This window comes from Pelodiscus sinensis, chromosome 4 (assembly GCF_052426305.1).
Source record: "Pelodiscus sinensis isolate ZL-2025 chromosome 4, ASM5242630v1, whole genome shotgun sequence".
Lineage (NCBI taxonomy): Eukaryota > Metazoa > Chordata > Testudines > Trionychidae > Pelodiscus > Pelodiscus sinensis.
This window is the reverse complement of record NC_143055.1, coordinates 77,724,599-77,739,052: the sequence shown is the minus strand read 5'-3', so window position 1 is coordinate 77,739,052 and position 14,454 is coordinate 77,724,599. Positions and strand designations below refer to the sequence as shown.

General features: G+C 39.2%; 1 protein-coding gene across 4 annotated transcripts in view; it reads right to left on the bottom strand.

Moving 5' to 3' along the window:
• PDGFC (platelet derived growth factor C) overlaps positions 1-14,454 on the bottom strand; it is a 199,064-nt gene that overhangs the window by 114,399 nt on the left and 70,211 nt on the right. For 3 of the 4 annotated variants that reach the window (XM_075930117.2, XM_075930118.2, XM_075930119.2), the window contains exon 3: positions 10,060-10,140. The exons of the other annotated variant lie outside the window; for it this stretch is intronic. In XM_075930117.2, the coding sequence (XP_075786232.1) occupies positions 10,060-10,140 (81 nt within the window). The remainder of the gene's footprint in view (positions 1-10,059; positions 10,141-14,454) is intronic. 4 annotated transcript variants of the gene reach the window in all.

Genomic DNA, 14,454 nt, shown 5'->3' with positions numbered 1-14,454 from the left:
AGAGTATTGACATGAACTTTTGAGAGGGGAAAAAGAAATAAGGACCAGATTCTGATTTCAGTGCAACACTTTATGTTGCAATGGTGTTTATCCATCTGGGCTACTTCTACACTACAAGGTTTTTGTGCAAAAACAGCTGTTTGCACAAAAACCTGGGGAGCGTCCATACCTCAAATGAGCTCTTGCACAATTAAATGGGCAGTTAAATGGCAGAACAGAGGGCTTTTTCCACCGTAGGTAAACCTCCTTTTCTGAGGCATAATTGCTTTTAGCGCTACAGCTATTGAGCAAGAAGGCTAGTGTGGATGCTCTAGAGGGGTTTCTTGCACAAGAAACCCCTATGGAAAAAAGTACAGGTGCTCTGATGGCCATTCTGAGAATGGCCATCAGAGCTTTCTTGCACAAGAGTGTCCAGCAGTGTGGATGCTCTCTTGTGCAAAAGCACATCGCGCTTGCGATGTGCTTTGAGGTGTGGACGTGCTATTGTGCAAGAAGTTTTTGCACAAAAACTCTAGCGCAAAAATCTTCTTACGCAAGAAGCATGTAGTGTAGATGCACCCGTTGTGTCGGTGGATATATTAATAGTCAAGCTGTAGAGCAGGGGTGGGAAACTTTGAGTTAGGGGCTGACCCACACAAAAAAATCAGTTGGTGGCCCCCTACTAAAAAGGAGAAAGACACTCCCCCATGTTCCCCTCACACACCAGAGCCTAGGAAGGCCCAGGCTAGTAGATTTTGTGTGCTCCAGCCCCCCAGGAGATGGGAAGGCTGGAGCACTAGCATGGGCTCCCCAATGTTGGAGGGGAACCCTAGGCCTCAGGGCTGATGCTGTAGGGTAACAAGGCCAGCGATAATATATTTATGTCACTTAAAGATATTACATGTAAATGTAGATGGCTAAAACAATTTCAAGTTGAACCTCTCTAGTTCAGTACTCTGGTCTGGCAACATCCGTGGTTTGGCATGATTTTAGTTAGCTAGATGTCTGCTTATCATGGGTGTGGCAAAGTTTTCCCGTGGTCCCATAACGTTTGTTTACAGTCATGAGTCCTGGCTCTCTGTATTTTATGATGTTATTTAGCTCTAATTTACCCTTAAATGTCTTCTAAGAGCCTAGTAAGCAGCTGAAGTGCTGGTAATGCACCTAAACAATACTGACCTCTCTTGGTTTAGCAAATTCTCTGGTTCGGTACCAGTTAGGTCCCAAGAGAGCCCGACTAGAAAGTTTCAATCTGTAGTGATAATCATCTGTTGCATCTTTACATCCCTAGGGCTCATTCCTTCAAGGTGCTCATTCCTTCAATGAACCTAATGCAGCAAAGCACTTAAGCCTATGCTTAACATCAATTGAGTAATAATAGAATAATACCACCTACCTCTTATAGAAGCTTTTTATCCCAATGACACCCTATAACTGAGGAAACCCAGGAAAAATAAAATCTAGACTACTTAACCTAGCATAGCATGAATAGTAAATCTGAATATATTCAAGTATATCTATCTTTTACCAAATACCAGTTCATTTGGCAGCATGTTTACAAATGCTTTCTGGGAAAAAACAATGTATACCGATGCAGCAGCCTTAATGCAATAGGATTTTGTGTTCCAGGGTGCCAAAGCTAGAAATAAGCTTTTCAAATATGGTGTCCGTGAACGCTTAATAAAAGTAATAAAAACAACTCTAACAACAGAAACACACACTGATGTGACAGTTCACTTATAAGATTGCGTAGGCGGATATAAACGGCATATCAGAAATTGTTTTTCTGAAACTGGTTTTTTGCAAGTCACTGTGTTTATTAAAAGGTTTTAAAACTGGAGTTTCTGATTTACAGAACTATTTCACCTGAATATTTACACAAGCCACAGTAGTTTGATGACATAATCTATTGGAATCTCTCTCATCTGCCATTGCTTTATTTTATTCCATTTACATTTCAGATGTTGGTGTGGATGCAATCCAGATGTCTTATAAAACACAGCTGCCAGTTTCAATTCTAAGTCTCAAGTGTTCTTTACCCACAAAAAGGTAGGTTTATTGTATCACTGTTCTGTCTGTATTGATTTAATTCTAATCAAGCTATATTGAATTAACTCTAATCAAGAAGAACCTATTGTGATATTTCCTCACAAACAAGAAAAATCTTTCTTTCCTAAAGTATGGATACTCCTTGGTTGCCTCTTGTACTAGATTAACAACAAATATACACTGAACATACATCTATCCCTGTTCCTATTGGTAAAATGGGAAGATGCTTACTTTCATGATCTATGGATGAAAAGGCACCACATAAGAGCTGAGCAATATCATATTCATAATTAATTCTCTGGAAGAAAAAACAGGATTCTAAGCCTCATCTGTAGTTTCCTGAATGCTTAAACCACTAATAAAAATAGGACAAGCATTTCTGAAAATTTTACACACACTTTCACACATAAACACCCATTAGCATTACGCAAATGCCTCAGTACCACTTCATGCAGTTTTAGGGCATAGCAGACTAGGAAATTTATCACAAAGTGTGGCTACCAAATAAGCACACTAAACCACTGGTTCATACGTGGATTGATATATTAATTAATGCATATTAGTATAACACAGTAGTCACGTAGGGCACATATATATTTACTGGAAGATCGACACTCTGGAGTCAATCTTCTAGAGTTTGATTTAGCAAGTCTAGTAAATTGAACATTTAGAGCAACCCCCTCTGGAGTCCAGTGGTACTCCTTTTGTCAGGAATAAGGGAACCCATCAGCAGTGTTTCTCCCACAGGTCTCCCACAGCATGCACGCCACCATGGCTTGGCTTAAGGTAATCAGAATCCCAGCTACGCATTTTGCGTAGCTGAAGTTGCATATCTTAAGCTGACTTTCCAGGTCCAGTGTAGACCTGGCCATAGAGTTTTACAATTTGAAAGTACCATGAAAATATTAAACCAGGGCTACTCAACACATGGCCCGTGGGCCACATGCTTGCGGCCCACGGTGCATTTTGGGTTTACGTGGGACTCAATACACAGCACATGAGTGGGATCCTTTGAACATGGCCTCCACTCGGAACACACTCCACAATGGTGAGGCGTCTCACAGGCGGGGTGAGCACTGAAAGACGCAAGCGGACAGGTTGGCTAGAACAGATGGTACAGGGTGTCGGCGTTTCTAGCCCCCGGAAAGAGGTTACAGGATCGCCAGGGTATTGTGGGAAGTGCTTTGTATTCATGCCTGTCAATGTGAAAGAAGCTATTTGCATATATTTGCATATATATTAGCACATATATGCAACCATACTTAAGTTGCGGACCTTGACGTGCTGTAAGTATCACTGTGGCCTCCAAAGTTGAGTAGCCCTGTGTTAAACTAAGGATGTACTAAATGTTTAATTTTAGGGGTCAGATGAACAGAGATTAAGCAGAAGTGGTAAAGCTGAATTATAGGCAGAACTCCAGATACAGCAATAAATGGTATTGTTACAGCTATTATATGAGACTGTTTATTGCAACAAGATATTAGTAATAAAAAGTACCAATTCAGCTTTCTAACCTCACAAAACATACTGAAAGTTTCTTTACATATTGTTAAACTGCTATCATCAGCAAATGTTATGGACAAAGTACTACAAGTGGAACATCTACTTTTGATTAAACACATGTACAGAAATTTCTGTCCAATCCTAATGAGTGGCAGAGCTGGCAACAACATCTATAGTTAGGATTACTTAACATTTCCCATTATAAGATCCTGTTTTCAGTTTATAGCCAATGTTAAGATTCTGTCACAGGTATTTTTAGTAAAAGTCAGGGACAGTTCACGAGCAATAAATAAAAATTCACTGAAACCTGCAGTTTCAGTCCCTGACTTTAACTAAAAAATTCTTGGGGGAGGGGATGAGAAGGACGAGCACCGCGAGGGCTTGTAGCTGCTTCAGCCCCACCACTGCTCCTGTGGCAGAGGCTGACTTTTTCTTCTGACGAAACCCCAGCTGCTGCTCCAGCAACTGCTGTTCCAGCAGCCATCAGACTGGCTGTTCATCAATTGTTTTGGAAGCTGCTGCTCCAGTGGCACTAAGACTGACAACTGCTCCAGTTCTGCCCCAGAAATAGACACAGGGGTCCTGGGAAATCATGGAATCTGATCTCCATGACAGAATCATAAACCTTACCTATCACTTTGCCAAAATTCTTCCTTTACTCATTCAGGATGAATTTTCCCATACCAAATGTCTGTCCCTGGCTGAGTTGTGAAACTTTTCAGCAAAAATTCTTCTGCCATATCCATGAACGAAATTACTGAAAAAAGAAGTGGTTTCCCCATATTGCAACAATTGCTACAAGCATTTCACTAAGAAGTTCTAGTGCCTCCATACTTTGTAGAAGCACCTGGACATGTAGTAGTGGGGTTGTCTTTGTGCCAGGGACATGCCTTTTGATGTTCCTGGGGGAAAAGGAGCCCACATTTGGCCAAGTTAAATCTTAGGTCTTATATGATTCATAAAGACTTGTTAGAATTTGCCAGCTAAATTCACCAAAGATTCTTTCTGAACTTAGCATGCTCACACCTGAAGCTGCAGGGGCTGAACAGTACTTTCTCTGCAATTGCCCATTCCAGAGCCTGCTCAATGCAGGGCTGCAAAAACTGGACCTGAATGCAGGGACATGATCACTCCTTCATTTTCAATGACTGTTTCCCACTCTCTCCATGGATGATCCTCAGGGAGTGAAAAGGAAAGCAGCCTGACCCATGTGTAGACAGGATCTGTGGAAAAACATTAACTAAAGAGGATATGATAATGCATACATAAAAGCATACATAAAAGGAGACCCAATTAAGATTAAGGGGTAACTAACCATCAGTTCACTGCACCAGAAGGAATAAAGGAAACAGCCACTGAGCTGGAAAAAGGGGCTTGGTCTAAGATGTTTGGCCAGTAAAATTGTTGAGAGCATATATTAAAAGTAGTACCCACTTCTTTTAGTACTGCACGTTGGCTGTGGCAGGGTAATTTATAATTGTTTTTTATTATTAATTCCAAGAATGGGGAGTGAGACAATTAACTGCCATAAGCTATATGGAAACATTAATACTGCAGTTTGCCCTGGCATGCCGGTTTATTTTGGGGTAGGCGTATGGGTCCTGCAGAGAACAGAAAATAGTCAGAGGAAATTAGAAAAGGTTGGCTTAGTACACAGCGGCAGTGGATGCCAGGTAGGATGGAGTGAAGATTCACAATCACCTTCTGTGACGTATTCATGATCACTTTCAGTATTGGCCATGAGAGGAGGGTTAAACAAAGTGTTTCGCCTGGTCATAATGACATAACTATTCCAATGGGGTAAAAGATAGTACTCACTTCCAAATGTTTGACTTTTTTTTTTCAGGCATTTTGAAACTTTGGCCAAACGACTAATAGCAGAAGTTTGATTTCAAATTTATAACATTTTTTCTGATACAATATAACCATAATCAACCACTACAACATACTTAGGGTTGCCAGATGGTTTAACAAAAAATACTGAACCCCACCCCTCCCAAAAAAAAAAAACCCACTGGGAAAAAATTCTGTTGAGGAAAAAAAAATTGGAAGACCAAAGTTGTTAAGCAAATAAAAAAAAAATTAACAAAATGGCCCCGTGCTCCTCACTTCCCCCGCTGCCAGATGAGGCAAGGCAAAATTGTCCCCTCCGGGCTTCCATGCTCCTCATTCACCTGCCCCCACCAGACGTGGCAGGGAAATATTGTCCATGCCAAGCTTCCATCCGAGGGAAACAGGAAATATTGGACATTTCACATGTCCAGTATTTTTTTTACCTGGACGGGGGACACGAATACCGAACTGTCTGGGAAAAACCAAACACCTGGCAGCCTAAACATACTCATGACAAACAAAAATAATATAATTTCAATTTTACAGATGAAACAATGAGGAATCCTGTGGTACTTTAAAGACTACATTTATTTGAGCATAAGCTTTTGTGGGTTAGAACCCACTTCATCAGATCCAATGCCCACCAAATGCAGGTTGGATCTTCCTGGTTCAGCACCTTCAAGGACTGACTGGTCCCACACAAGGGGGTTTGCTGGACCAAGGAAGGTCAGGGCTCTGCCAGGAGCACTGGCTGCCCAGCTGACTCCAATTCTGGCCACTGACCCACTCCCAGTCCCCAGCAGCTGCCAGCTGGGCTCCACTGCTGGTCACTGGGGCTGCCAGCAACTGTGGGTCAAAATTTTTGCTCATTTCAAAAGGAAAAAAAAGCAGAATAGAGTCTCACCTTCTTCCTGAGAGGTTATTTGATTTATTATTACTATCTGCAGCAGAGTAAAGTTCTTATTTCATATTATGAGTTCTTCTTTGCTAATATATGACTTCTTTTAAAGAACTTCCATCTGTAGGACTACATTTATATACAGCCTCACCAAGAGCAGAGATAAAAATGCTTATTTACCAAAACCAAATCCAAATGGTTGTTCATTTAAAAATAATAAAAAGTCTATCCATGTTCCTAGGTTCCAAAAGATTTTCAAACATTTTTCCTCTGACATCAGTTTTCTCCCTACTCTTTATCCAATTATTGTCATTGTTGTTGATACTACCATCCCAACAAACAGAAACAAACCTATTCTCATGCTTATAGAAATGATAGCACCTTGGTCTACACGAGGGAGCTATTTCAAAATAATTTCCCTTATTCTGAAATAACAAGCAGAGCATCCATACTCTAGTTATTTCAAAATCATAACTCCAGCTTTCCATAAGAATAACACTTATTTTGAAATTGTTATTTTGAAATCATGTTAGTGCAGACATGGTACTTCAAAATTATTATTTCCCGAGTTATTATTTTGAAATAAGTTATTTCAAAATAATTTCCTAGCATAGATATGTCCTGACAGAGTAATAGGTTTCTTATATTTACATTTAGAGCACCTACCTACACTGTTTATATAATTACATCATATGTCTTGTTACTTTTCCTGCAAACAAGGAAGTGCTATTTCAAATAAAAAACATTTACTAAGGCAAAACATTCTGATACCAGGTGTCTATCTTCAGAAGGATGGGCTATCCATATGCATGTGGTTAGAAATGTACAAGCTAAATAAATATATTTTAAAAGCTTACTCCTGCAGCTGTCTTTATCTGTTCAGCTGCATAAACTATGAAGCACCCACCTCAGCTTGGGTTTTCAACTTTTTAAAACATTAAAAGAGGACTGTAACGTCAGTTCATTTTATGACTTTTTACAGTGCAGTACAAAAAGAAGATACTGTTTTGCTGAATAAATAAGAACTTATTCATATCATCATAGCAGCACTGCAATAAAATAATTGTAAACACGGATAATCAAATTATTCTCTGCTTACAACTTATCCAGCAAATGGTATCATTTTTCTGGATACAGTTTATGTGCAAAGGAGAATAATTTATGGAAATGTGTTCATCTGGAAAAATAACTGTTGCAATAAAAACAATCCTTCCATGTGTGCCATGTAGTTCAAAGTCACATTGTATTGTAACTATTTTCCAACAGTAGTCTAATTTTCTGTCTCAAATTTTAAATGTTCATAATTGCTTCAAGACTCTATTAAGTGAAAAATAGGAAGCTTTTCAAAATATGTCAAAGCCTTTCAAATTTAAATACTCTCCCCAACATTTATTCACACTATTATTCATGATATCTTTAATTTCTGGAAACATTCTTGCAAATAAGATCTCACACCAAAGCCAGATTCTATTATCTTCACTAACATTAGAGACTACTCGCATACTAACATATGCCTAACAGGAGTCTAATCTGGTCCTAGATCAATAATTTTTTTTTTAAATCTATCATATATACACTATTTTGAAGGCAAAATTTGAATCTGCAAGAAGTAAAACTAGTCAGAATCATTAAGTTCCATGCAGGCAACTTAGTTTTGAACCAGGGTAATAGTCCTGTTAGTACATTGAGTTCAGCTAAGCAGTTTAGCATACATTTTGTATTGCATGCAGAGTTGTATGCAGCTCAGCATACATTTTGGACAGATGATGTTCATATTATGCAAGAGGTGGTTACATTCAGTTACAGGGTCAACTGAAGACCCCATCTTCTTATAATGAAAAAAATGAAGGTAGGTTACTTAGAATTTCTTTTTCACTAAAAAGATCTGCGAACTATGGAATGACTTGACTAAAGTGAAGGGAACCATTCTCTATCTACAGGAGTGCTCACCACCACCAGATAGAATTTCTGAAGAATTCAGATATTCATGGTGCTGGAGGTGAGCTCAGTAGAATTGCAGTGCTACTGTCCCTTACTAGTACAAACAGATGTTGTAGAAGTGTTCAATACACCCAACGTTTCCAATGATACCCTCAGTTCCACTAGTTATTTTCATATTGCTCTCATTATTATGCATAGTAGCTGACTAAGTACATGTTACATAATCCAGCAATATTATAACTATAATGTAACTGTGTGAAGATTTGCTCCCATCTCAATTCAATCTTTTAATTTTCAAAATTTGGAGGAATAAAAAAGTAGAGGTTGGACAGATTAGTGTCATGCTGGGATGCATAACCTGCAAACTTATGACCTGCTAATGGGACTTCTAAGTTTTACATAGTTTCCCAAAAAAACACCTGAATTTGTAAAACACGCCTTCTTGTCTTATCTGTGAATTTTTCTTAATCTTCAAAATCTTTATCTAGATTCTCCAAAGAATTCTAGGAATAGAAATAGGTTGGCAAGGACTCCTTGCAAAACAAAATGTAATTCCAGTATTCAAATTGATTAGGAATTTCTTTTGGATGAAGCATATACTCTAGCCATAGATACACCAGTGGATATCTGAAAGGAAGTTAAATTTCTATAAAAGGAGACAATGTTACATGGTTTCTCCTGCTTTTCAAAGGGGGAATTCAATCTGAAACTTAATAGGCAGAATAAATGGCAGTTGAGAAAGTAGCAGTGTCCATTTTACAACTGTTGTCTTAGGTGGCCCAATCTATCTTCTGAAAAGAGAGAGAAAAAAGAACACTGAACTAATAATGACATTTCTGTACCACTGTTCATATTAAGGATTTATTATAGTTTTGTTATAATCTTACAAATTAATATATGTTGTACTGCATCATGCACCTGATTCTCAAGAGGCCAACAACATTTATTAGCAATCAGGTTTGGAATGGTCTGTTATACAACTGTAGGACAATTAAGGAAAAGGTTAATGGCAACCTTTTAGCAGCCATTATTTTTCATTTAAAATATTTTTACCCCACCTCTCTATTAAAAATATTTGAGGCAGCTTACAAAAGCCCGCTAAAACACCTCAAGAGGAGGGACACACACACACACACACACACACACACAACTAAACACCAATAAAAGCACAGGTAAAAAAGGGTGGCCTTGGCGTGACACCGAAACAGTGCCAACATTGGCACCAGGCACATGTCCAGGGAGAGAGAATTTCATAGCATAGGGGCAAAGGCTAAGAAGGCCCTGCTCCGTGTAGATGTCAACCTCATCTCCATAAGTGGAGGAACATGGAGCAGAGCCTCCCCAGCTGAACTCAATCCCCAGGTGGGTTCATATAGGGGGAAACAGTCCTTCAAATACCCCGGTCCCAACTCATTTAGGGCTTTATAAGTCATAACCAAGACCTTGAATTGTGCTCAGAAACATACTGGAAGTCAGTGCAGCTGCTGGAGCACCTGCATAATGTGCTCTGTATAACGAGTATTAGTTAAAACTCGAGCAGCTGCATTTTGCACCAGCTGAAGCTTCCAAAGACTTTTCAAAGGCAGCCCCACGTAGAGCGCATTATAATAATCCAATTGGGATGTGACAAGAGCATGAATCACTGTAGCCACTTTGTTCTTATTCAGAAAGGATCACAGCTGGTGGATCAGCCAAACTGCCCAAAAGCTCTCCATTTTCAAATGTTAAAAAATGGTCCAAAATGACTCCCATGCTGCATACCTGTTCTTTCAGGGGGAGCATGACCCCACCCAGAACAGATAACACATCACATTCTCAGCCAGATGGTTTCCTGATCCACAGGACCTTTGTCTTACCTGGATTCAGCTTTAACGTATTCAACCTCATCCAGTTCATCGCTGCCTCCAGACACTGCTTCAGACTGATCGCTGCCAAACCTGGATCCAATGTCAGAGAAATACATTTTGGGTGTCATCTTCATATTGATGACACCATTCTCTAAATCTCCTTACGACCTCGCACAGCAGTTCATGTATATATTTAAGAGCATAGGGGACAAGATGGAACCGTGCAGGACCCTGCAGCACAATCACCATGGGGTCTAACAGCAGCCTCCAAGCACCACCTTCTGAAAGAGTCCGGACAAGTAGGACTGGAATCACTGCAAGACAGACTCTGATACCCAACTCCACCAGACACTCTTGAAGGATATCATGATTGATGGCACTGAAAGCCACTGAGAGGTTCAAGAGAATCAACAGGGATGCACTCGCCCTGTCTGTCTCTCGGTGTAGGTCATCTACCAGGGCAACCAAGGTGGTTTCTGTTCCAAAACCAGGCCTGAAGCCAGACTGAAATGTATGTAGACAATCTGCTTCTTCCAAGAAAGCTTGGAGTTGCAGTGCTACCACCTGCTCAAGTACCCTGCTCAAGAAAGGAATATTAGTGACTAGATTATAGTTATTCATATCACAGGGATCCAGGGAAGGCTTCTTAAGGAATGGCTTTATCACCTCCTCTTTCAAGATGGTGGGAACCATCCTAGATCTAAAAGATGCATTCATAATCCTCTGGATCCAATCAGTCATTGCTTCTTGGCTCGATTTAGTAAGTCATGAAGAGCAGGAACCAAGTGACCATGTGGTCTGTCACGCTCTTCCAAGCACCTTGCCCACATCCTCAGTCTGCAGAAGCTGAAACTCATCCAAAGAAAAATGACTGGGTGGTGCATTCAACACATTCTGTACCCCGCTTATATGACAGCCAGAGTCCAAATCAGACCGAATGTGAGTAATCTTATCTGCAAAGTGCTTTGCAAACAAGTCACAGTGGATTGCTGAGGACTCCTCCATTTCATCACCAGGGCCCGGCTGTATGAGGCCCCACACCACTCGAAACAAGTCTGCCGGACAGCACTGTGCAGATGTGATGCAGGTGAAGAAGTAAGTTCTTCGCAGTCAGCACTGCCACAGAACAGGCGTGGAATTTGGCTCTAATCTGCAGTCAATTGGACTTGGCTCAAGATCTCCTTCAGCGGCGTTCTAGCTGTCACACAGACCATTTCGCCACCTGTAATTACCCTGAAAACCAGGGGGCAAACTTAGTTCAACTAGCCCAAAAAGGGTGCTTAGGAGCAATCAAGTGCCACACCCAGGCTACCTTCTGTAAGTGAAGTGGCAACTTTCACCTAATACCTCAATCTGGCTGAAACACTCTCACCCCAAAATCTCTCTGATCTAATTTCTGCCTCCTAATAATGCTGCCTTCCCTCAAATTTCTTGTGGAAGTTTAGTAATTTACTTTAAAGAACTAACACAGATGTTCCAATCAGTCAAGATTAGACATTGCCAAGTTAGTTCAACCAAGTGATGATACTTCTGAATACATAGATCACATGCAAACATGTAAACCAAACTGCCATTCTAAGGGAGCACAACTGTCCATCTAGTAGTCTGCTTCCAACAACTCCAAAGCCTTCAAAGGAAAATATGATACCCTTAATAACCCATTATCTCTGATATTCCATAAAGATCAGTATGAATCCAGAACACAAAGCATAGGTAATAAGCGATATCAAGTATGGCTTCATATGTTACTCTTAGTTTTAGAAAAGAATCATGTTTTGAAGAATAGGTTGCAAACAAAGCATGCAGCAGTTGTGGGAATGTTTGGTATTTCAAAGTGGATCCCCAGTGCTGATGTGCGTAACTCCTTGAAAGTTAAGATCGAGAAACAGGCCATTTTTTTTGTTCTTTTGCACTGTTTTTATAGTTCTGAAATAAGAAAAATAAATTGGAACTTTGCAATAAGAAGTATAGCCATCATTAGTCATTTATTTAAAGCTGTAGATTTACACAGTGCTTTAAAAACAGAGAAACACATTTTCTTTTCCCCAAACAGCTTGCAATCCAAGACCTCAATCTTACAAAATATATTCAAGTGCTTAATTTAAAGCACTATGGTTCATTCCATTGAAGTCAACAAAGCTACACATGCAAGTCTTTATCTACACAAAAACTGGCACTGAAATAAATCAGTTTTAGTGCACATTTTTGGCTGTTTTTGATGCAAGTTTGTATGTGATAGAATATTTTTATTCTAAAATAATTGTATTGTGATTTTTAAAATTCCCTTGTTGGCTTTACCTTAAATCAGTAGCTAAAAAAAACAAAAAAATAGAACACTTTTATTCTGAAATAAATTTCCACATCCAAGTTTCCATCAAGAAAACACAAAGGAACAATTAAATATGACTGAGTTACAGTATTTCAGTATGTGAGACTATATACAAACAAAGTGAAGAACATGCTTAAGTGTTTTCAGGACCTTTAGAAGTTGTCTGAAAGTTGATGTACAGATATTTAATTCCTTCCATATTAGTTTTTATCCAAGTTTATTTTGTTTTAATTTAATTTAATTTATTATTTCAGTTGGCATTATTTACCCAGTTGCTTTTTGGTGTAAAATACATAGAAAGGTTTACTTAGCCAGTGACTTTAAGAGGATCATTAATAAATAAACATGCTTCCTCCAGTTTTCATAAGATGTATCACTCTTTTATAACATTTTCTCTAATGTCTTTTGAAAAGGCACAAAATGAAAATATTACATTGTCATAAATATTATAAACTGAAATAAGGCTAATATTAGCCCTAACAAAACATAAAACAAGTAAAAATGTCCTACTGGAAAGAGGCTACTTAGGATTTAATAGTCTTCTCCCCCACATACTTTATTTGAAGAAAAGCTTTTGAATGTTGTAAACATATTTTGCTTGAGAGCAGGGGGTAAAATGTTTAGTTGTATCAGTGCAGATGGGAGATCCCATTTCAGCTAGAATTGTCAAATGGTTTCAACAAAAATACTGAACACACTAGACATTACATCACAATCTACATTACATCTCATTCAGAAAATACCGGAGGCTACGTCTAAATTACACCCCTCAGTCGGCAAAGAAATGTAAATTAGACGTATCAAAAGTGCAAATGAAGCCGGGATTTAAATATCCCACACTTCATTTGCATAATTGCAGCTGCCGCTTTTTTCCCAAAACGGGGTTTTTTGAAAACAAACAAACCAGCAGTTTAGATGGGGCATTCTCAACTAGAAATAATCTGAACATTAGCGACTGGACTAGCCCTTTCATACCCATTAACTTTTAACTCGTTTGGTATAAAATTATTTATTTTTTCCTTTAAACTGTACAACAACTTCTGCCTATGCGACTCTCTTTTCAAAATTTACTGTTTTGTAAACTTCTATCATCTCAGGTAATGTAAGATTCATGCTCTTGTCACATCCCAATTGGATTATTATAATGTGAGATTTCCCAAATATATGACTGACATGCTCTATAAGACACAAAGGAACATCACTCATTTCTCAGTATGTGCCACCTGAAACTCTCAGGTAGGGAGAACAAGTAATGAATCACAGATGTTCTATATCTAGAATCCCAGTATCTTGATTTTCTCGCTGGGGCGAGGTTGAAAAGAAGTGACACGTATTAGGTTTTTCTCCACAAGTTTGTTATAAACAATCTGACAAAAACATGAATTAACATAAAAATGTCAATGAGTCTGCATTTGGCTATCACCAAAGGGAAATATTTTTTTCGTTCTAGGCTCAGAATGACCACAAGGTACTGACCAAGGATCCTGATTCCTCCCTCCTTGAAATGTTGCAGTAATGAGAGAAAAACAACACCTGCATAAAAAAACAAAATGGTCCTGTAGCACCTTAGGGCATGGAAATTATTTCCAAGTAATTTATTTCAAAATAATAATTCCTGGAATAACTATTTAGAAATAGAGGATCTTCTCTGCGAGGCAGCATCGAAATAGCGCAGAATTATTTCAAAATAGTGTGTCCACATTCATTGGAGCCTGCATCACATATAAAGCCCCTGGAAGCATTCCAGAGAGGGCACCAGGAAGGTGGACATTTCCTGTAGTTTCTTGCTAATGTTAGCTGAGACGGGGGCTCTTCTCCAACTGCCTACCCCCTTGTGGGACACCAAACTCATGCTGTGTGCTCTGGTTGTCCTTGTAGATGCCACAGCACTTATAACATGGAGCTGGAGCTGATGGAAAGCAGTGCCAGGCTCAGGGGCCTCATGCTGAGCCTAATGGCACACTTCATCCACACTGCCCACATGCTGTTTCAGGATGTCAATGACCAGCCCAGACCAAGACCAAGTAATTTAAAAATGCAGAATGAGGGAGAAAAGACAAAGATGGCAAATAAGA